General features: G+C 48.3%; 1 protein-coding gene across 1 annotated transcript in view; it reads left to right on the forward strand.

The window, feature by feature from the left end:
* The window catches only part of Sel1l3 (SEL1L family member 3), a 97808-nt gene that overhangs the window by 55221 nt on the left and 18282 nt on the right, over nucleotides 1-24305 (forward strand). The window contains exons 12-17 of the mRNA XM_026403106.2: nucleotides 5723-5842; nucleotides 7581-7721; nucleotides 11725-11787; nucleotides 14905-15081; nucleotides 17304-17431; nucleotides 20275-20358. Coding sequence (XP_026258891.2) covers nucleotides 5723-5842; nucleotides 7581-7721; nucleotides 11725-11787; nucleotides 14905-15081; nucleotides 17304-17431; nucleotides 20275-20358 — 713 coding nt within the window. The remainder of the gene's footprint in view (nucleotides 1-5722; nucleotides 5843-7580; nucleotides 7722-11724; nucleotides 11788-14904; nucleotides 15082-17303; nucleotides 17432-20274; nucleotides 20359-24305) is intronic.

Below are 24305 nucleotides of genomic sequence, written 5' to 3' on the forward strand. Positions count from 1 at the left end.
GAATGAGTTCCTCCTGTTCTGCCCACTCCTTAGAAGTTGCTCTCCCTCCAGGCTTGATGGTGGCTTCCTGTTCCCTCTGCATTTTCTGGGTGGTGGGGGGACAAGGGGTTCTCTATAGTGACTGTCTGAGTGCTGATGACACTCCACCCTTCCATCTCCAGCTGAGGCTTTTCTTACATGTCCCTGTCTGCAGTCAGAGGCATCATAAAGGAAGCTTCCTCCTCCTCCTTCCCACCCTCTGCAGCACCTCCTCTGGTGGCACCATGGTCTATACTTGAAACTGGGGCATCGTCTCTGATGCCCCATCATCCTGATCCCCAACAACCCCCAACAGCTCTACATGCGAGTTTCTCTCTCCTCCCTGTCTCCATCCCTATTGCCACAGCCTGATTTTGTCCTTCATCCTCTCTCCACTGAGCTGCTACAACAGCCACCGTCTCCTATGTGTTGAATTGCGTCCCCTCAAAACTCATAGGATGGCTGGGGATGTAGCTCAGTGGTAGAGCACTTGTCTAGCATTTGCTAGGACCTGGGTTCTATCCTCAGAACCACAAAAAAAAAAAAAAAAAAAAAATCCGTATGCTGAGGTTCCAGTCCCCAGCATCTGCAAATGGAATTATGCTTAAAGATAAGATATTTAAAGAGGTGATGCTTTTAGATGAGGCCATTAGGATGAGCCCTAATTGCATAGGAATGGTGTCCTTTTAGGACGATATTAGGACACAGACAGTGCAGAGGGACAGCTGTGTTGGGTCACTGAGAAAAGACAGCCATATGCAAACCACAGAGAGCCTCCTTGGAAGAAATCAGACCTGCCAATACCTTGATCTTGGGCTTCCAGGCTCTAGAGCTATGGGAAAATAAGTTTTTGTTGGTAAATCACCCAGTGTGTGGCAACCACAGGAGCGAACACGCCTCCTCTCTGGTCTTCCGGTCATCTTGACCCTTCCCACTGTTCTCACAAGGGACTGAGGATGTTCTCTACCTGGCTGAGTGTCAGAATCAGCAGAGGTTCAAAGAATACCTGTGCCTAGGCTCCATCCCAGGGTCTCAATGCAGCGACAGGGGCGGGGCCCAGGAGTGCTGGTGTCCCCCCAACCCTCCATATCTATAGGTTCGAGACCCTCAGCTTCAACCAACCACAGACTGAAAATATTTGGAAAGAAAAAAAGAAAAGAAAAAACCAAAAACCTGTGTCTGTACTGACCATGTGCAGACTTTTCCCCTTGTCATTATTCCCTAAATGAGCGAGTCGAATGGCCATTTTCATAGCATTTTCAATGTATGAAGTATGAAAAGTAATGGAGAGATGATTGAAAATATGTGGGGGATGTGCCTAGGTTATATGCAAAACAAATCTCCTTTGGCTCCTGAGGGATGATGGCGAGTGTTTGTATTTAAAGCTCCTCAGGTGGGTGCAGCGTGTAGCCAGGGTTCAGAAGCACTGCCCCCGGAGAACCAAGTCCAGCTAGCTGGTCACAGAGCACATCGACATGCCTCCACCCTCTTCTTCCATATCCTCAGCTCTTAACCACCCTGGCTTGGCCCCAGCTCTGGCAATAGCAAATCTTGGTCACACTGTGGTGCTCCTGCCCCCTAGCCTTGCCCGGCTCCTCCTCTGTCCTGCTTTCTCCACGCCCTGTTTCCCCTGGGGACCTCCCCCTTTACAGTGGCACACCTGTCACCTCTTCCTCCCTGGATCTTCCTTTTGCAATGTCATCACAGAGCCCAGCCCATGTCTGTCATGGCTCCTGTGCCCAGGGTTACAGAGATGCCTCCCTCTCAGACCATAAGCTCTCAAGGTAGGGACCTTGTCTGTTCTCCTGGGTGACCCTAGAGCCACACGCTGATGGACGTGCAGTTGGCGCCCAGCGTTTACCTTGATGGAATGATGGAAGGGGTGTGAGGGCAGAGCTCATCCAGGGATGAATAGCTGGTGACAGCTGTGTCTTGTTGATGCCAGTGCCTTCAGATGTGACAAGGGCTTCATCACAGACGGTGAGTGCCCAGAGCACGTGGCTTTAAACCCTGCGTCTCTTGACATCCCACATTTGGGGAATCTTGTTTCTCTGTCTCTTTTCAGTTACCGTTGATATTTCCCCATCTTTACTTTAAAAGTCCTAAAATGTTAAATTTCAACAAAGAAAACACACGGCCCTATTGGGAGGCCAACATGCAGCTGATTTTCAGCTCTTCAAAAGGCAGGTTCTTTGTGGCAGTTCCGACGGGCTCTGAAGGGAGGTAGCAGAGGCAGGCAGGTTAAGTGGAGGCTGTGAAACCGCCCGTTCCTCTTGCCAGCTGCTCCGTGCTCCCGGGAGTGCCGGCAGAGCCATTATATTTCACAAGTCTGCAGAAGGCAGATGCTTCTGGAAAACATGAGGCTGCTGAGAGCCTCTCCAGCTCCACGTCTGGAGGGTTTTCATCTTCCTGGCCTCTTCTGTCTTCCTGTCTTCCCTCTTCCTCCTCCCTCTCTCTCTCCCCCCACCCTCTCTTTTCTCCCTCCCTCTCTTCCCTTCTCTCTGTGCTCCCTTCCTTTACCCTCCCCCGTCTGGATTTTCCTGAAATCAGTGATGGCAGCCTGCAGACTGAGCAGAGGGCAAGGCAGTAAAGCTCTGAGCACCAGCATCTCCAGGACAGCCTGGCGCCTGCTTCGGGCGTGTGGCCCAGGGTGGTCTGAGGATTGCAGAGTTTCCAGACTTTGGGCCTCCGGGGACCTGGCAGCAGGTTTCAACCCTGCAATATAAGATGTGAACCTCGGTGCTCATTCTGGAGACATTGATTTTATAAATGGCCACAAAAGAACCTTCTGGAAACTGTAGAAGATTCCAGAACTGGCTAGTCTGGGACATTGATCTCTGTCAGCATCCCTTGGCTCTACATACCCTGCTGCGTCCCCTACCACTGTTGCTTCTTCATGTCACAGCTCCTTTCTGGGCCACCAAATGCTAATTGGGTGAGAGGACAACCCCATGCTGCCCCCTTTAAGGGTCGCTCTGTCTTCAGATGCTCTCGCACACGATCTCTTCACGCCAGGGCCCAGACACATGGCTCTGACGTGGTACTAGTTGCTAAGGAGAAGCAGCCCCCTGCCTGGGCGTGGCAGGCAGCATGTGTGGCTCCAGGGCCGGGTTTGCCTGGGTTCACACCCCGGGCCTGCTGTTCACAGTGGGGAATCTTGGACAGTTCCCCTCACCTCTCACCTCTCCACCTCAGCTTCTCACCTGTAAAACGGGAGCCATCACGCTCTGCAGCTCCCGTGGGTTTTGCAGCACAAATAAGTTAGTCCACACACCACGTGCTGAACGGAGGCCAGCACACAGCGTGAACGCTCTCCCATGTCTCCAGCCCCCCACTCTCTCCCCAAGTTCTATTCCTTCCATTTTCTAAGCACAAAATTCCCTATGTAGATCTTCATCCCCACAAAATAAGGCTTTGAGCTGTACAAAACTGCAAATACCAATAGGAAGGCTGACATTCTTAACTGCTGTCAGCGCTTCTCACTTTAGAGTGAACAAGGCCCTAAAAATGATGTTTCTGGTTAGTAAGAGCAGGCCCTGCACCGGGGAGCGGCTGAGCTCACACATGAACTTTCTCACTCAATCTTCATGCCAACCTGTAAGCTCAATATATTATTCCCATTTTATGGAGGAGGCAACTGAGATACAGAGATACTAAAAAACTTTCCCAGTGTCACACCACAAATAATTTGTGGAGCCTTGATTTGAAGCCAAGTCTTTCTGTTTGCAGTGTAAAACATAATGGTTAGTAGGCTGAGTGCTTTTGACATAGCAGGTACCATGCTAAGCTACCTTTTATAGGTGCAGAACATGAGTATCAGATAAATAAAGCAACTGGCCCAGGTCTTCAGGTAGTTGGTGGTGAGTTTGAATTCAAGTCCCCTATGTCACATGTTTAAGGGTGCTCCTAATGGCCCTACCTTGCTGCAAAGCCCAATGGCACTACTCAGCAGAGTGCAAGGGCTGGGTCAGGGATATAAAAGACAAACGTGTTCCTTCTTCACAGTGATGCCTGGCTTCTAGGGCCCCCTGGAGACATGGTCTCTTCCCAGACTCCCACAGCCCAGTTCAATGGAGTTCCTTAGGTACCTGGGAGACAGTGAAACCCGCCACTTGCTTCTTCCTTACAGAATACCAAGGCCAGGTGCAGAGTGTTGCGCAACGTGGATCCAAACTCCTAAATCTAAGAAGTGAATATATGATCTCAGGCAAGTTAGTTAACCTCCCTGGGCCTCAGTGTCCACATGTGTGAGATAGGGATATCCAGAGTGACTGTCTTACCAGGTTACAAAGATGCGATGCATCCACCTGGGCAAGTAGTTGGCACAGTGCCAAGCAGGCCGTAAGGCAGGTTCTGATGCACATCATCAATGCCAGAGATGGGCAGGAAGACCCGAGGGTATGAGCCTCCCTGTAGGGCAGAACCAGTGTCTTCCCGTGTTATTTCTTTCATTCAAGTCCTATGGCAAGGAGGAGGAGGAGGAGGAAATAAAACAAGAAGAAAAAGAAATCGAAAAGTCAGAACACCCAAGTTCTCCAGATGAACAAAAACCCTGCCATTGAGAATCCCTTATTAGGGAATTCCTCGAGTTTTTGCCTGATTTCAGGCTCATCGCAGAGAACAGAGTGTCCCCTGGAGCTTGAGCTGAAGGGCATTCAGGCTGCACCCTCTGCACACACTGGTCACTTGGCAAAGAGTAAGCCAGATAGAGCTCTGATGCCCCTGAAGGGGACCTGCCTCCACAGGCACAGTGCAGGAGCCGCTGGGAGACACAGAAGGACTGGGGCTGTGGCCCAGAGTCAGGGACTCTGCGTATTTCCTAAACTACCAATGAAGTCAGAAGGGAAACCAGGCCTGGGCCCCTGGGCTTTGATGCTTCTTTCCCAAGTCCTCAGCACCTGCCTGCGGCAAGTGCTGGGCATGGAAAGTGCTCTTCAGGATCCCCTCCTGGCACTGGCCCAGGGTCATCCTGTGGGGGGGGGCAGGGGGAGCCTGGAACAATGGGACCAGACTTCTAATGAACAGCCAAAATTCATGCATCAAAATGAATCGTATTTTCTTCAAAGGCTGTGTGCAAATTCAAAACACTTCATGAACTCTCCCTTTGGGTCCATCTGTAGAGCCTCCAGAACATTCTTTCTCCAATTCTGAGAATTAACATGCCTTCTTCTTTTCAGAGTAGATTTTCAAATTTTTGGAAATAGCCCAAAGATATTTGAAGCTGAGCCTGAAAATAAAAAGGGTTAGTCATGCAGGATAGTAATACTTTGGGATTAAAAACTCAGGTCATATTCAGAAAATATTGATTTACCTTTTTTTGAGGCTGTGTGTGTGTGTGTGTGTAATTTCTGGCTCTGAAACCTGTGCTACCAGATGGACTGCCAAACAAGCTTGAATATTAGAAGTGGAAGCGGAAAAAAAGTCTGGCCTCTCAAAGCAAACACTTTGACAGGAACACACACGCGTGTGGCGATGTGAGACAGAATACGTTTGTTTAAAAAGAATGTGGTCTTGGGGCGTGGTGGGCCGCCTCCGGTTTCGGTTATTCACGTAGTTTGTGCTGGAGCAACTGACTGCTGCCTTAAAAATACCCTCAGGTCTTCTGCATGCCCATAGCATATGGGTTTGTCTGCCTGTCCGTCTTTCCTTCCTCCCTCCTCCCTCCCTTCCTTCCTTCCCTTATTCTTTCCTTCCTTCCTTTTAGGCCTATGTTGAAACCATTAGACTAAAAGATGATGAAATACTCAAGGTGCAAACCAAAGAAGATGGGGACGTCTTCATGTGGCTGAAGCACGAAGCCTCACGAGGCAACGCAGCAGCCCAGGTAAAACGCTTCCCCGTCCCAGACATCCCACTGGCCGTGGTGGACCAGGCCATCTAAACCTCTCAAACCTCCGGGGCTCGAAACAACCCAGTGTCTTTCTGGCTCACAACACAGGATTTCTTGTCCAGCAGGGCCTGGCCAGGGCTCTGCTCTCTCGGTCCCTTGGAGCCCTGGCTGACCAAGGCTTTTCCACATATGCTTCCAAAGCCGTTGCAGCAGGGACACACCATGGCGTGTCACAGGCTGGCTCCTAAGGCCTCCGCTCAGAGGTGGCACAGGTCACTACTGATGTTTCACTGGCAAGGCAAGTCACATGGCTGCTCGTGACGTCCGGTGGGTGGGACAGAGTGCCGTCCTAGTGGCCACCCAGAAGGAGAGCACCACAGTCTTTGTGAGCAGCCCTGCAGGTTCCTTTCAGATATTTTGGATGCATCAGATAGAAAATAAGAAGCATCTTGCGTTCAGGAGAAATTAGATGGGCTTTGAAAAGAAGCCCAGGTATTCAGCTGGAAGAACAATAGAAAATCATTACGGTGTGTCAAGCCAAACGGATGGACCTTGGCTCTCCACTATCTCGTGTTCTTTAAATGGACTTTTGAGATGTGCAAGGAAGGGCAGCACACTGGGGCAGGGTCCTCTGTCTCATTCCTTGCTTAGATTTCACTGTGAAAAGCGCTGTCCCCCCCCCCCCCAGCAGCCTGCCCAGGTGACTGCACGGGGAGGGAGCCTCCTTCCTACCCAAGGGATCCAGCCTTTGCTGAGTGCACCCAGAGCCCAGCAGCCTCCCTGGCTGCTAAGCAGACAGAGGAGCAGCTAGGGGGAAAGGAAAGAAAAAAGAGAATGAAAGATATTAACAAAGCCACCTGCTCAGGGCCTCCTGTGGAATAGGCCTCCCGCCCTCCTACAGATCCCCCCAGCAGGTCGGCAGATACTTCCTGGAAGATGAAAGTATCTGGGGGGAAAAGGGAAGAGAAGGAGATGACAGGCGGAGCAGGAAGGAGCCAAGGCAGGAAGGGAGCCATGGGGCCAGGCCGCCCGCAGACCCAGCCCCTGTCTTTGGCATCTGGCCTTGAGCTGCGTCTCCCCAGTTCTGAGAAGTCCAGTGTGTGGTTTTGGAAATTCCACTGACATCGCCTCCCTGACAAGGGATACTTCTTTCTTCTTTGCTTCAGAAACTCTTGGCAGAGAAGTTTCTGTGAACTTCTACGAGGGGCGGGGGTGCAGGGAGAAAGATTAAAAAGATCTTGAGGGTCTCGCTGCTCCACAGCTCCCAGCCTTGACTCTGATGGTGGATCCATCCACCGATGACAGGACGGGAGCTGTGCTCAGTGCTCTAGAGGGATGGCGGAGCAATGGAGATTTGTAGACATCTCCATGGTGATCACTGGTCCAGAAAGACAGCAGAACCTCTCAAAGGAGTGGGCATTAGACGAGAAAAAGAGAGTTGTGAAATGTGGGCCGAGTTCTGTCCACCTCTGGCCCTAGATGCCAGCAAACACACACACAGCAGTACACACACACACACACACACAGACACCACTGTTGGGGGCTGAATTAATACAAATCCACCTTCAGGCTCTCCCCCCGCCCCCCCCCATCACTGGAAGACAGAGTGTGTCTCTCCAATTCCTTGTTCTCCACATAAAACATTTTAAACTAGGCTTTTCCTCACACTTTTAAGTCTTACATTAGGATTTGAACAGGAAATGCACTGTTGTAAATTGCTATTGTCTTTAAGCAACGATTGGCCCAGATGCTGTTCTGGGGGCAGCAAGGTGTGACCAAGAATCCCGAAGCCGCCATCGAGTGGTACGCCAAGGGAGCCCTGGAGACCGAGGATCCCGCGCTAATCTACGACTACGCCATTGTGTTATTCAAGGTAAGAACCACTCGGTCTGTCCTGGAGCGGAGTGGTTGTACTGCCAGGCCTTCCTGAGCAGTTTCCAGGGTCGAGCAGGCAAACCTGGAGTCTGTGGTGGAAGCAGTTAGCCCACGCCTCTGTCACTCCTGATGGAGAGGGGTACTGCCGAAAGAGGCAGGGGCACAGCATTTCGCTGGCTGCATTTTTTACTGTTAATCTTACATGGGTCACCTGGATTCTCTGTACTTTTCAAAAGCTGTGGCCTTCCCAGGGAGACCTCCCGTTTTATGGGTTGGTGCAGGGCTGCCAGACAGCAGGTGCTGCACTTGGCCACCAGCGTTCTCAGTGAATTGCTGCTTCAACAAAGTGTGGGTTGGGGCCCCATCTCATCAATCCCACCAAAGAAAACAAAGATCTTGGTTTTGAACCCGTGGAAGAATAAGGAGAAGGGCCTGGGAAGAATCCAGGAGACCGACAGAGATGTTACAGTCCCAACCTCGGCAAGCATGGATGTCCTTGGAACCATCTCATCTCATGAGACAAGGTCACGGTCATGGATTGAATGCGATAACATGATCAATGAGCTTGGAGAACTGTGAAATGTGTGTACCTTATACAAAAGAATAATCATTCACACTCATTGATTGCTCTTAGGTGAATTAATACCTTTAATCTTTACAGACAGTGTATAAGGCGGGAGCCTTAGTGTATTATGATCATAGTTTATATTTGTGGAAATAGAGGCACAGGAAGATTTTGTCACTTACCTAAGGTTGCCCAGATGAACATTTTGGACTGGGATAAGGATCCAGGCAGACTGGCTTCCCAATCTGTGCTCTTCACCCCCAAACAGAGAGTCATAAATTCACCTACCTTGGAAAAACAGAACACTTTGGCTGTAGTAAGGAAACCCCTGGTCCTTATTTCCATGCCCAAAGAATGCAGCTTCCCCTAAAAGTGAGTGTCTTCGAACAAGGACGTGTATTCACATGGCGAGGCACATCTCCAGAACCACAGCTGTGGACACTTACTGATTAACAACCATGACTTTTGCTACATTTCTACCCTCTAAACCCCATCAAAGCCTGAAATGCTATTGGTTGTTATGGTTTCCAAATTGAGAGCCTGGACCTTCTTCTCTTTCCAGGCATCAAATCAACATAGAAATTGTTTGAATCTTCGCCATATGCCAATGCATCCGTGTGTTTATTCAGCAGGCATCTACTCAGGGCTGACAAAGTGCCAGACTCTGCATGAGGTGGAGGGACATATGGGTGCATGAGTCACATCCCTGGCCTCAGGGGGCGCAGACACTGGAGGGGAGGGCAGAGGACAGAGGAGAAATACCTGCCCACAGAGTTGAGACTGGTCACTGTGCAAATTGTGAAGGCATGCATCAGACATTATTTCTGTTCTAGGAGCTATTGAGAGGAAAAGGCACGTACATAAATAAATGATTCTGCTGGTGACATGTTTTCTCCGTTCTGATTTCCCAAACCTGAAAGCTTTTTTGTTGTTGATTTGTTTTCTTGCATCCTAGCTAAGTTATCTCTGGGTGGGATGCAGGAAGCCCTTTATCAGCATCTCAGGGAAGATTTTCACCTCTAGCTAAGAGGCTTTTCCCAGTGTATTCCATGTGAAAGAAACCAGTGGAAAATGGGTTTTCCAAATGTAAAGAACAGCTGTGTCCTTGACACATTTGGCAGTGTGGGGGCACCTAAGTCATTGTGTGCAAAGATGGCACCAGGATGGTAGCTGTGGAGAGTCCAAGGCAGTCAGGTGCATCCCATTTGCATCCACAGGAGGATGAAGCCTTGACTTTGACTGTAGCAACAGTAGATAATTGCTGAGACTCACTCTGTGCCAGGACTTGACATTTCCCACATTTAACAGTTTCCAATACTACTCAGATTTGTGCACAGTGCTTTGTACAAGAAGCCATCCCACTTCTGATTAAATAGCAAGTACATGGGAAACATCCCTGCCTGAGAAACTGAAATATCTGGGTTGCGATTGTGGCTGTGACTCTATAGATTTGCACAAGCCAGCTTCTCTGGGCCCCATTTTTATTCCTTCAAAACAGAAAATTGAAGAAGATAAGCTTTGAGCTCAACCAGGTTTTACCATTCTGTGATTCTGGCTTTTCTGATGCCTTTCCAGCAGTCCAAAAAAAGGTTACCCCATTCCCTATCCAGTTATTCCAAACGTCCTTCTGTGTCCTTCTCTTTCCTCTTCTTCTGTAATTAAGTGAAGTAATGGTGCACTTCTGAAAAATATTTCCATCATCTCCTTTGCTTCAGCCCATCAGTTTTATTAAGAGGCAAGCTAAAGTCTAGTCGAAACTTGGTACATATAATTTCACCTTTAGTTCCATTCATAATGTTATTTGGGGTCCTGGAAAATACAGAGTCCAGCCTACCTTAGGTGTTTCCTGTATCCTGCAGGAGACTATGAATCACTTGCTTGGACTCAGAAGTTCACTTGCCTGGGTCCAAACCCTGGCTCTGGGCTTCACACAGTGTGTGACTCTCAGAGGCTTCTTGGGTGGGAATGACAGTGTCATCTCTGGTGGGCTGCTATGATGATAGGACTCTGGTGGCCCATGTTAGTCAACCCAGGAGCACTTTTTAGTGCCGCCTCTATTCGCTCAGAGCTTAAGCATTTCAACAGAGCTAATAGCTGCATTCCTGCAAAAGCCTCTCACGTTCACCTCCCAGGTGACCCTGTTGACTTTGTCTGAGTCCGAAGGACCCCGTGGTCGTCAGTTTTGCATGGCCGTGACCAAAATACCTGACTAAAGCAACTTAGAGGAGGAGAGCTTTATTTTGGCTTACAGTTCCCTGGGTCTCAATCCGTGGTCAGCTGACACCATCTCACAAACATGGCAGCAGGGCATGGTGGGGGAATGCCGCTCAGCACAGGGCAGGTGGGAAGCAGAAAGATGAAAGAGAGACAGAGGGAGGGAAGAGGGACGGCGCGCCTCGGGTGACCTACTTCTTCAACTAGATCCCATCTCCCACTCGTCCTTTCTGCTATCCGTGGATTAATCCATCATCCTATTAATTGGATCTTCAGGATCCAGGCATTGCCTGGAAGCCCCCACCTCTGAACCTTCTGCATTAGGGCCCAGGCTTTCCCCCCAGCTTTGGGGGGACATTCCAGGTCCAAACAGTAATAGACCCCATGAGGCCCCTGGAGGATTGAGGGTGTTGGACTTCTCCGTGAGTCTGGAGCAGCAGCGTTGCCAACTCGCTCCCCGTGCCCGGCGTCTTCCCTGTCAGACCTGTGTCCCCAGAGACCTCTCAGACCCACCACTTTGCACGTGGTCTTGCAGACACCTCAGCCTGGGCCATGGAGTTCCTTTCTGGTAACAAGAGCCTCAGAGACCATGTCTCTGCAGAAGGATAAACCAACTCTTCTGGAAAATCATGATTTTGCTAGAAGAACCTTGTTAGTGTCTGTCGCTTGCCTCTGGGGCCACCAATTTCACAGGGTCCTATCTCCTTCGCAGCAGGTTCTCAAGCTGCTTCTGAAGCCACAGCGTCACACCCTGGGGTCTGGAGCCAGGACCAAGGAGGCTACCAGCAACTGCCCAATAACTCCTGACTGTCCAACCCAGATAACGTGCTTTGTCTGGCTGGCATACTAGATAATCCCAGAGGAAAGCATCCAGGAGACCAAACACAGTTAACCCGATTCCTGGCTTCTCCCGACCGGACCCGGGGCGTGTCGGGAAAATGATTCACACGGGGATCAAGGGGGATTTTGTACTGATGCTAAGCTGGGAGGTTGAGGTTTGCTGCCTCTGTTCCACAAATATGAGCAAAATCCTAATGATGACGATGGCGGCGTTGGTGGCGATGGAGACGTATCGGTGCTGAGCATAGAAATGTTTAAGGTGGAGTTCTTAATTAGGATGATCTTAATTAGGATGGGGGTTTATTTGTAAGTATTTTATGTGACGCTTGTCAGTGCACATAGTTGATTTTCCTGATGATTATTGCTGTTTATCAATGTTTAGGGTCAAGGAGTGAAAAAGAACAGACGGCTCGCCTTGGAGCTGATGAAGAAAGCAGCTTTCAAGGTACCTCGGGCACCTGTGGGAGGGAGCAGTGCACCCCTGCACCCCCGCCCTCAGAGGCTGAGGGAAAAGGCAGCTCTTCCTACTGGAGGTGGAACCGGCAGGGTCCCGGCTGCAGCAGTTCGTCATTTTTGAGTTGCTGCACACACAGAATCCAGCCACAATGGGGACAGTCGGATTCAAAAGCTGAATTCACCTTCCAGTCAATAGAATTCAGGCTGATTTTGTTTGAAGGCTAAAATTATAATCATGAGCTGCCCTGATAACAAGCAGCGGGGGCTCCTGGAAATTGAATGGTGTCAACGCCAATGAATTAGGAAAACCAAAAGTCTAATTCTTTAGGAGGTTAACCCCGTCCTGTCCAATTCCCATTGGCTTCTTGGGCTTTGATAAGGGGACTGTTTACCAAGGTTATTAGCAGGTTTAGGAATTATTTTGCTTTTGTCCCTATTTTTCACTCTAATGCTAAGAGCCAGATTCCATGTAGCACTACAAAAAGGAGGTTATGAAAGCTCTTGAGAGTAGGCGCGCGTGCACACGCGCACACACACACACACACACACACACACACACACACACACACAATGCATGCATACTCACACACATACACTCACATGAGCCTGCATACAGATTTGCAAACTAATAGATTTGTAGAAACCACTCTAATTCTACATCTTAATTGGATTTCTTTTTTCAGTGCTGGGAATTGATCCCCAGGTTGCTCTACTACCGAGCTGCATCCCCAGCCCTTTTTCTGCTTCTTCTTTTGAGTAGGGTCTCTTGCTAAGTTGCTAAAGCTGGAGTTAAACTTATGACCTTCCTGCCTCAGCCTCCCAAGTTACTGGGATTATAAGCATGTGCCATTGCACCTGGCATTGACAGGACACTTTATACCCTTGTGACTCGTGGATGTGCCTCTGTTCCCAAGGCTGCAAATGATGGCCTTATCTATGGAGACTCCTGAAGCAACCTTACTGACTTTTTATCCCTGTTTACTTTTCCCTGGGCGGGGACAGAATGTCCTGTTCCCCAGAGCAGGAAAGTGGAGCCCAAAATAAGACACTGCAGAGACTCTCCTCAGAATGGGAGTTGTTCAGAGGACACATGGCCCAGGAAGAGGGACTTGCCAGTGTGCACACCTGCTCCTGACCTGACAGAAAGTATAGGGCAGAAATAGAACAGGAGCGTAATGGTGGTCATTTAGAGTACTGGTTCCAGAATATTCTAAAGTGGGATAGTGATGGGTTTCACAGGTGTGAAATTTGCATCTCTTCAGGTCTCTAGTGGTGAATTAAAGTCTAATCTGCTTTATTTTGAATAGATTTTTTTTTTTTTTTTGCAGAACTTATTGGGGAAATGTAGTTTTGAGGTTTGGCATAGTCATGTTCTTCAAAGTGCTTTGTGATTCTCATTCATTCATTCAGCAAGGATTTCTTAAGGCCCTACTATTTGTCAGGGACTGTGGTAAAGGTTGCATATAGTTGATTTTGGGAATTAGAAGTCACACAGAGGCAGATCTTGTTGATCCAACCGAGTGAATGTACATAGGCAAAGTCTAAGTACTAAGCAATAAGACAGAATTTCTTCTGGACCCCTAAACCCAAAACCAATTCCTAGAGGAGCAGTTTGGAAAAGTTTTTGGTCAGTGGCAGATATCTCTGAATACATCTAAGGCCACTTGAGTTAAGAACTGCAAAAGTCATTTCCATGGGTCCCTTCTGTAGGTATATCCCAAAGCAGATTCTTGTCACTTGTGACCTGGTCTATTACTTCATAAACACATTCTGCAGCATTTACTGGGAGCTTACTGGGAGCTTACAGGCTCAAGAAGAATGCTTCCAAGATTGGGTCAATGGCCTTGAAATTCCCAAGTGGCACTCTCAGGGTGGGTACTTGGTAGCCTATGGGTCCAAACCCCACCCTCCATCCTAAGGGCATAGAGTTTGGAATCCCTTTTGATTCTCATTGGCATTCAAAGCGCTCCGATTCATTTAGCAGGTGTGTACTGAGTGCCTGCTCTGTGTCTGGGATAAAAACTGAAGTCGCAGCCCTCAGGGAGCTTCCACTCCATTGGGTTCTGCTAGTTTGTTCTCCAGAACTTCCTGACCCCAGATTACAACATGAACACTGGAAGGCATGGCCTTCTAGGCCTCTGCTGACTGACCGGGCTACAGGCAAGAACCCTGTCACCTGCTCTTTAGAGACACCTGGTCTTCACTGGGGAAAGGGGAGTCGAAAGAGATGTGGTTCCAACTTAGATTCTGACTTCACAAGTCCACTGCTGCGAGGCCACTGTCTGACCCTCACATCATTTTTTGCTGTTGGTTTTCATGGTTTCGTGGGTCAGGTGGGAAAGAGGAATGAGAGCGCTCTCTGGCCAGGTGTGCACTCTATGGCCAGGTGTGCACCCAGGGGTCTTCTGGGTGGGCGGGAGGCCCTACCAGGGCCCCTGAGCTTCCATAGCAGTGTGAGCACAGCCCGTGCTTCATGGGATGCATTCAGTAGGTACGTGGGCTCCAGGCTGGAGTGGCCCCTCCCCAGCGCCAGCTCCTGAGTTCAGCAGGGTCTGAAGCCCTCCTCCTTCTCTACTCGCCCCTTCTGCTTCAGCCCAACCAGAAATGGGGAAGCCCAGCAGTCACAAAACACCAGTGCTCTGCACGTGGGCTGTGGCAGCTGCGTCCCTCCAAGGGGCTGTTGGTGTCAGGGCCGAGGAATCAACAGATGAGCAGGTGGATCACCTAGAAACCATCCCAGCTGCAGGTTCCAGGTCTCCCGCCACAGTCAGGTACTCAGGAATTTCAAGGGCACCGCTGATCCCACCGGGCAGTGGAGGCTAGTGTAGACAAGGGCGTTGCCTCAGGGCCCCAGGCGCTGAGTGGTGATTTGGGGGCCAGCCTCACCGCTGAGCTGGAAGGCTGAAATCCCAGCAGCAGCCGGGCAGAACCCACCTGGGAAGTCTCTCAGGCCGACTCATGTTTTCTTGTGCTTAGCTTTTCTTTAATGCCATCTGCCCCAAAAAAGAGAAAGAGAAGGTTTAATGTTTCACAGCAGTTGCTTCTGCATCTCTTTAGATTTCATTAAAAAAATAATAATAATTTCTTTCTTGTTCTAAAAATTCAGGGATTGCATCAGGCCGTCAATGGCCTGGGATGGTATTACCACAAATTCAAGAAAAATTACGCCAAAGCAGCAAAGTACTGGTTAAAAGCAGAAGAAATGGGGAACCCGGACGCGTCGTACAATCTTGGAGTCCTGTATTTGGATGGCATTTTCCCAGGAGTTTCTGGGAGGAATCTGGTGAGTAGACTGGAGACCAGCACTGCAGCTGGACAGTCCCCCTGCCCTGAGGTGTGGATGGAAGGCGTCCTCTGGGCCAAACTTGGACTAGGCACCGGGAGGGGCAGGCATGAGGATGTCACCTGAGACAGGCCCTGTTCTCGAGGAGCTCAGAGTGCCCTTAGGAAGAGAGTGAAGAGCAAAGGCAGGTGTTTAGCCAGGTGCCACATGTGCCACGTGGAGAGGAAACACAGCGAAGGCCAGTGCAGGGTCCACGGAGGAAGGCGTCTGGAGCAGGGCGAGAGGAGGACGTGACGCAGGCTGAGGGTGAAAGCTGGGACTGATCCTACTAGAAGCCCAAGTCCAGGTGGGGTGCCCGTGTGAGGCCAGACCTCATGATAACGAAAGCCCTGGCGTCCTCGGTGCCTCTCAGCCCTTCCTCTGTGCCCCGCGTGGCTCTGTGTAGGCTTGTGTCCCTCTGAAGTGTCTTCTCTGATCGTGTCCATTTTATGGAGGAGGCAACTGAGGGTTGAGTAACTTGGAGTCGTGTGTGTAGTCGAGCCGGAGCCTGGACTCTGTGGGAAATGGAGCTCCTGTGTTAAAATCATATCCATATGGTGACAATACCCCCAGCTCCATTGTATCCCACTGCGTTTATTGGCCACCCACCTACAGCAGTAAGGACACAGAGCAGGCAAAGCAGTCCTGCTCACGTGAAGTTTTGCTTTCAGTAGGAGGGAAAGAAAAAAAAAATATCTGACCAAAGGGCAAGTGGAGAAAGTGTTATGGGAAAGAATAAAACAGAGAGGAGGGCTGGAGGGAGGACCCTGAGGGAGACTGTTTTTTAAGGGAGACCAGGGAAGGCCTCTCTGGTGAAGTGACAGCCTCCCAAAGGAGACCTGGGGCTATCAGGGAGAACATTCCAGAAGGAGGTCACAGGACAAAGGCCCCGAGAGGGAAGTAGGCTTGGTGTTCGAGAGGAACCGCAGGGAAGCCAGGACAGCAGGAGCAGAAAGCAGGACAGATGGAGAGAGGCCAAGGCGCGCTGACCAGGCCACCTGACTCAGCTTTTGCTGAACTGCTGACAGTCTTGGAGGGACGTGACAGGCTGCGATTGAAGAGCCTCCTCCTGGGTCCCAGCAGATACTGAAGACAGAGCAGGGTGGGAGCAGATGAGTCCCAGCGAGAGGGGGCAGCGGCCAGCACAGGGTCATGTCAGGGAAGGCATCTACAGATCTGAAGGGCGAGGGGACAGGGTTTGCAGGTGGGCGGGCTGTGGGGCATGAGAGGTAGGGAGGTGTTTGGCATTCATTGAGATGGGAGAAGGGAGGTAGCATTGGTGGGAGTGGGCGAGACTGGGGCTACCAGAGCTGGCGGGGTCAGGAGAGAGGATTGGAAGCTTATTCTCCGTGAAGCACCGGGCTAAGCCTTGCGACTATGGTGTTCTATTTAATTCTCACTCCAAACTTTCCCGCTAGGGACAATCAGCAGCCACATTTTACAATTGCAGAAAATGATGTTTGGAGAGATTAACTGAGAAGCCCAAGGCCACAGAGCTCATCAAGAGCAGAGCTGGGATTTGAACCCCAGTCGGCCCGCCTCTCGAGCCCATGCTTTTAAAAATAATAGCAAACTGCCTCCAAAAACTCATGTTAATCAGGGGAAGTACGAACCCCCATCTAAGTGTTTGTTTTCTTTTTTTCCCTCCGCCTCCGTCTGATTGCCCACGAGGCTGATATTTTTATGCATTGCAAATGTCTGGTGAGCCTCCCACACATCTGTGAGTGACGATTTTTTATTGTCATTTTCTAATTCTCACCTTCCTACTGGAAATGCAGTTTTCGTACAGGAGTTTGAAGAAAGGTACTGAGCAAGGTTAGGAAAGCAAATGTTTGAATTTTCACCTGGTGTGACTCCTGATACAGTCTTGGTGGAGCGCGCAGGGGTTATGTGAGGATCAAATGAGAAGGCAGTGGTACCCTCCTTCACCTGTCGTTGTCCCTCCTGGCTAAACTTTAATCAACAGAATAGCTTTGGGCGAGGTCATACATCCCGGAGGCTGGCTTCGGTGATGAGCTGTCTTCCTGGAACTATGGCTTGACCTGGTTTTCTCAAGTATCAGAAGTTTCAAACCAGTGATAATATCTGACTTCAAGCACTGCACCACCTTGGCTTTGGTGAGACCAGCGCTGCCACGGGACCTTTTGCTAATGACAGTGACGTCTGTTTGTCTCTCCCTACAGACTTTAGCTGGTGAATATTTCCATAAGGCTGCGCAAGGGGGACACATCGAAGGGACCTTGTGGTGTTCTCTCTACTATATCACAGGCAACCTGGACACCTTCCCGAGGGATCCCGAGAAAGCGGTTGTGTAAGAATCTGTCAAGTGTCACCCGTGACGGAAAATCCATGTCCTCCACTCACCGAGCCTGAGAAGATGGACTTCCTTTTCCTCTTCCTTTTCTTTCTTTTTCTTTTCTTTTCCCTTCCCCTCTCCCTCCCTCCCTCCCTCCCTTTTTTTGCATTTTTAAATTGATTTTTATCAATTATACAGGCATGTAGGTTAAAGCGCCAAAAAATTAATTAATAAGACCAAAATTTTAAAATTTCTAAATTAGAAATAAGAAAAAAATTTGACAAGGAAAGGCAGGGAATCCTGCTCGCTACCCCCATCCCACCCCACCACCACCCCCAGCCTCTGTTTCCTGCTCCCTGGAGTAAATCACTTTCCATCTTTTATTCCTTCTCTACTGGCTTCTCTCTAAACAGCAGGCAGATTCCACTGTGCCTTGGTACATGGGCTTTGTGTTGTGATGCCCCGGGGAGAGTCAAGGCTGCAGCCCTCTGTGCCTCTGCCACCTCCCACTGTCCCACACGCTCACACATCCTGCCAGCTCTCATCTTCCCAATGAGCATATGTTGGGGGTCAGCCCAGTATCAGAGTTCACATCATTGCATCCATGTAAATGCCGTCAGTGGCTGGACCATGCAGAATATTACGGTTGCTTTTTTTTTCCCTGCAAAACTTCTCTATTCTATACAACAGTAACTGTTTCTTATCGTTGTTTATTTGCTTAGCTGTATATTCTCATCACTTTGTAGGTACTTGATCTCCATCTCCATCTCTTCCAGATGTCAGTCTCCTCTCTCTTTGTCGCCCTGTATCCTATTTAGTTACTCTTCTTGCCCACATCTCTCCTGGAGTCTTTGTTTAGGGCAGGGCTATCCCCCCAGAGCACCTTCATCACTGTTGTGGGGGTTTCCTTCCCTTCCATCTCTTTTTGGGGGGGGTTGTGTTCTCTCTGCTGAGCCCCTTTCTTCTTGCTCTGCACCTACATTTTGGAAGGATACATCCTATGGTAGCTTCCTGCACGATGGTGAGCAGGAGGATATTTTTGAGGTCTTGCATATCTAAAATGTTGTCCAGAGATTGGCAAACGAGGGCCAGCAGCTGCAGTGTGGCTCAGTACCCATTGTGTGGCTCCGAGAACAAAGAATGCTTGGTTTTGTTTTTTGTTTTTTTTTTTAACAGTTGAAGAGAGTTGTAAAGCAAAGAAAAATGAATATGCAGCAGTGATTACCTGTGATCTTGCCTTTTATAGAAAAAAAAAATTGCTTACTTCTCAGGCCACTTGACACCGCAGCCTGGCTCTCCAGAGGCTATTTGCACAGCGTGGAGTCAGACCCATCCTGACCTCAGCGCAGCATAGAACTTACCTTGAATGGCCTCAGGGCTCTTTATCATCGTCAGGAAGGCTATCTGGTGTGGAACACTCATGTTTCATGAACTTTCTCATTATCCTTTTGTTATTGATTTTCAGTTTAATTCCCGTTGTGGTCTGAGAACATAGGCTGGATGTCTTCAGTCCTTTGACATTTGCTGAGGCTTGCTTGCTGACCAGGATATGGTCAATTTTGGTAGATGTTTTCCGGTCTCTTGAAAAAAAAAGAGCCGTGATTTCTAAATGAGTTGGTGCAATGTCTACCTACGTATCAGTTACCGCAAGTTCATTAATTCTATTGTTCAGCTCTTCTATGTCCTTTCTGACGTTTTATGTTTTGCTATATCAGTTATTGAAAAGGGTTGCATTAAAATTCCCCAGGTGTGGATAGCTGTGTCTGTGTCTAGTTCTGTTGGTTCAGCCTCACATGGAGACACTTTACTTTCCTGAGTCACACAGATGCTGATTGTTTTGCCTTTCTGGTTGACCGCTTCCTCATCTATAATTTCTTTGTCTCGGTTGATGGTTCTTCCTTCATCTCTCTCTCTCCTTCTCTTTCTTTTCTGTTTTTCATGAAGTTACACCAGGTTTTATTGTTAAGAGTTTTATGTACCTTATTCCCACTATTGTTTTCTATCTTTGTCCTTTACTTTTAAAGTATATATTTTGTAAGTAGCACATAATTGGGGTTTTGTACATTTTTTCACAATTTTAGCTTTTAATTGGTGTATTTAGTTCATTTACATGTAATGTAGTTCTGGATATATTCGTTTTTTAAAATCTACCATTTTGTTATTACTTCCTCTTTGTCCCACCTAGTTTTCTTTCTTTGTGTCTTTTTTTCTCTTTCCTGTGTATTAATCAAGTCTGTTTAAATATTATTCTCTTCCCCCTCCTATGAGCTTGTTAGTTCTGCATTCTTCTGCTATTCTTTTAGTGGTTTTAGTCCAGACTAGTTCATTATTAATATACCCCTCTAGGATATATTAGGGGACAGGGAACAGACTACGAAAAACATATATTCGGGCTGGGGATGTGGCTCAAGCGGTAGCGCGCTCGCCTGGCATGCGTGCAGCCCGGGTTCGATCCTCAGCACCACATACCAACAAAGATGTTGTGTCCTCCGAGAACTAAAAAAAATAAATATTAAAAAAAAAAAAAAAGAAAAACATATATTCATGGAAAGACTACTAGAAGTCTTGGTGGAGATGATTTTTTCATCTCGGTAGGCATTTTTCATTATGTATGTTGCATGTCTTTGTTTCCATAAAAGAAAGCTACTGAGCGTTCCTAAGAAGGGGCACTGAATGAAAAGCTCTCGAAATACATTTTCTTCACCTTCTTAACATTCAGTTCTGGTTTGTTGCTTTATAAAAAATTCTAACAAGCAAAATATTCCCCAAGTGGGATTTATTGAGATCATATGAAGAAAAAAAGTGATTATTTAATTTGCCACAGTTTGCATATTTTTTTTCTTCCCGTTCCTTTTCAGATGGGCGAAGCACGTAGCTGAGAAAAATGGCTACCTGGGCCACGTCATTCGCAAAGGCCTCAACGCCTACCTGGAGGGCTCATGGTAAGCTCGGACCCACCTGAAAGTGAACTTCCTCAGCCCTGAACTTTCAGTCTGTCATTAGAGTCTTAGGAGATGGAATCTTAAAAATGTAACTGAAAGAGCAATTTGCAGGGAAATCACAGCTTCCAGTAATGGTATTCTGAGTATCACGGACTGATTGGCTGTTGATTGGAAAACATAGCATTTCCATGTTTAATTATACACAAAAATTAGTTCTCCGGAGGGGTGGCCACGTTCATCAAGTTGAGAGATACACAAATACGTTGGCTTCTCTTTCCTCCGAGTTTGTTCCTCTTGGCTTTAGAGTCTAGGGACAGCACGAGGGACCTTAGGTGAGATCTTCTTCTCTCTGTCAGGCCACAGAAAGTTCAGGATTTCTACCTGATTCATGGGACACACCTATAGTCCCAGCAACTGAGAGGCTGAGGTAGGAGGATAGCAAGACTGAGCCACCAGGCAAGGCTCTATCTTAAAATAAAAAATCAAAAGGGCTGGGGTGTCATCCGGTGGTAGAGTGATCCTGGATTCAATGCCCAGTACCCAAACAAAAAAACCGGCTCAGGCCACCTCCTTTCATAGATAGTTGACTATCTTCAGCCATGACCAGGAGCTGGGGATGCCAAAGCCGCTCACCGGTATCCAGTGTCAACCAAACAGGTGTCCCCTCCTAGGCTTCTCAAGGAGCTGGCACGTCTCACCTGCCCTGTGAGTGATGAGACACTGAGGATGGGGGACTTACAGACTTGCCCGTTTCCACACTGTCGGTTCTCACACTGTATCCTCATTTTCCTTTGGGCCACATTTTCTTGGCTGTTTTATTGTCTAAATGATCCGGGTATTTCTGTAATAACTAAAAAGGACATGCAAATCAGCAGATACCCCTCGGTCCACTGCCTCCAAGACATTAGGTGAGACCTACCATTGATCACACGCGGATCCAAGCTGTAATTAAAAATTAAAATATTCCCCCAAAGGTGCCATTTCCTCCTTGGGTCCATAGCTGGTCACGCACCCATCAGATCGCATCTCCGGAAGCAAGCGTCTTAAATTAGAGAGTGCAGGGAAATGAGCCCAGCGGGGGAAAAAAATCACCAAATACAAATGTTTGTTATTATCATCTTGTGAAAGTTTATTATCTGTGGCCTCGCTTTGCACAAACAGAAAGGAATTTCTTTGAAGGAAATTACCTCTTCCCGACTGTAACTGTACCTTCCTGTTTTCCTGGAGTTTCTGTGGTGTCTTGCTTCCCGGGGGAACTTCAGTTCATAAAACTCCAGATACTTGACTGTAGCTCATTCTCTCCAGCCTCCACAGGAGGCTTGTGCTCTCTGCTCCCCATAAGCTTCCGAGGGGGAACCGAATGCTTCAAGATACCCCTCGGTTTTTATGTGGGGTTTTCCAAAAAGGGGAGCAGGTCTGTATACACACACACACACACACACACACACACATTCACACCTACATGCCCCTACATACACAAAGGTATCTGACACTTTTTTTCCCCCCAGAAAAAGAGTGAATAAAAAAACCTGGGGAATAGCTCGGCTTTCTTGCCTACTTTGGCATTTAACAGAAAGCCCTTCGCTAGACAGCTGAAATTTTGCCATGAAGGGTTAGTTGAATGAAATGCCTGTGGCTTGACTTCTGCCTTAGACTTCTCAGCTTCAGTGTGGGCGTCCCACCCTGTCCCTTGGTAGCGGGGAAGGAAAATTTGCCACATGTATTTTGTGCTGTGTGTGTTTTTGATTCAGTCCAGTAGGTTCTGCTGTGCACACTCACATGCAGGGGATGTCACCAGTCAGGGTTGGGGACGCTTGCTGCCCTCTCTCTCCTCCATGCACATTTTCTCACATGGCCCACATTAGGTCTAGCCTCGAACCCTTTGCACCTGCTGCTTCCTCTACCTAGGAATCCTGCCCAGTCCTGGGATCACAGTCATTTTATTGTCCATTGTCCCGTGACTTGTGTCCCAGGGCCTCGCACATGGCAACGCCGGGGAGTGCTCAGAAACTACTGAACCAGTGGAGGAATGGAAGCAAATAGACAGAACAAGCCAACTCAGGGGCCAGGAGCAGGAGGGGGGGGCCCTGGGGACCGGAGGAGGAAGGCTGCTCTCTGGGGAGGCCTAGGTCAGCTGGACGATGCAGTAGGGATAACAGGGCCTTGAGGGATGAATAGAGTCTCCTCTTAGCCACACAGGGAGCAGCACTGATGGCCAGGGCATTGCAGGAGCAAAAGCAAAGAGGCAGGAACAGCCTGAGGAAGTGTAGAAAAATTCAAGCCATCCAGTTTGCCAGGGGGGTGAGACTGAGAACCTACAGGGCAAAACCAAAGAAATGCTACTGGGTGGGATTTTGAATGGCAGGTGGTACACTTTTTACTTGGTCTAGGAAGCAGCAGGGAGCCATTGGTGGTGTGGTGGAGGGCAGTCACGGGACAAAGCCCATCTCGAAGATGTTTAAACCAAACAGCTGAGTGTGATGGCGATGGGAAGGGAGACCCTGAAAGGGGGCTGGCTCAGATCCAGGTAAAAGGCGCTGAGCATTGGAGCCAAAGATGTGGCATGACCTCTTGAGGGCTTTTTCTTATGTAACATTTGGCAAATATAAAATAATATGTGATATGTGACAATATGACTCATAAAAGCACAACAATAAAAGGGACCCCTGTTAATTTTCACCCTACTTAGGGGGGCGAACATCAAACATTGCCAGCACTGTTGAAGGCCCTGCCTGCCCCTCCCAGATTAACCCCTAGAAGTCACCATTGCCTGAGTCTTACTCCTCCACCTTTTTGTTTCTGTATAGTTTTGCTATATATGGATATATTCCTGTGCAATGGATTTAGTTTGGCTTATTTCTGACCTTTATATTATTAAAATCATATCATATATAATCTTCAACTTTTTTTGGACTTAACATTACACTTCTAAGATTCATACATTTTGATGCCTGTACCTGTGGGTCATTCATATTCACTGCTATAATATGTTGCTGTTTGTTAATTTTCATGGTGATGCATATTTATGTTATTTCCCTTTTGCTGCTGTTACTGTTTTTTTTTTCCTCACTTTTAAAAAATTTTTTTCTTTTTAGTTATACGTGAGAGTAGAGTTTGTTCGACATATCACACATTCATGGAGTGTAACTCCCCATTCTTGTGGTTGAACATGATGTGGAGTTGCCCCTGACATGTATTCATCCATGAACATGGGAAAGTTGTGTCCGATTTATTCTACTGTCTCTCCCATTTCCATCCCCACTCTCTTCCCTTCATTCACCGTTTTGCAGTGAATTCCACTGAGACCCCAGGACTTTTCTAATCCTGAGGCATTAGAAGAAAAGAGCACAGAGGAAATAATATAATTCTTCCCTCCCTACCCCCTTCTTGTGTGCTGGTTGTGCCACACGGCCACAAACATTTCTTAATTTCTTCTCTGACACGCAGGGAAGTGTTGCTCTTACCTATCAACTCAGGAGTGAGGCTCTGGGTGACCATGAATGGCACCTGGTCAGCATTATGAGACAACTGTTTTCCAAAGTGGTTTTACCAAGTCACTGTCCTGTCCACCATCTATAGATTTCTGTTTCTCCATATCCTTGCCAATCCTGGTGCTGATGGTAAGAATGGTTAAAGGTAAATCTCAGCCTGGCTTTGAGACTTCTTAGTATCAACAAGAAAAAAAAACATCTGGTATCCATTACAATGAGAAGATCTTTGTCAAAATATGTTTGGGGCAAAGCGCATCCTGATTGCTTCCTGCCCCTCCAGTCTCCAGCCCCTGCCCAGGGGTTAAATAGGAAATAAGCGCGTGCTGGCCTTCTCACACTGCAGTGTGGCTTTGGGGGTACCATCTATTTTCCCTTAATAGAACAAAATCATCCATCAATGTCTCCGGCCCATCCCCCTTCTTCATTTTTGTGTAAGTGAATTTATTCTGGACGTTA

The sequence above is a fragment of the Urocitellus parryii genome, chromosome 10 (genome assembly GCF_045843805.1).
Source record: "Urocitellus parryii isolate mUroPar1 chromosome 10, mUroPar1.hap1, whole genome shotgun sequence".
NCBI lineage: Eukaryota > Metazoa > Chordata > Mammalia > Rodentia > Sciuridae > Urocitellus > Urocitellus parryii.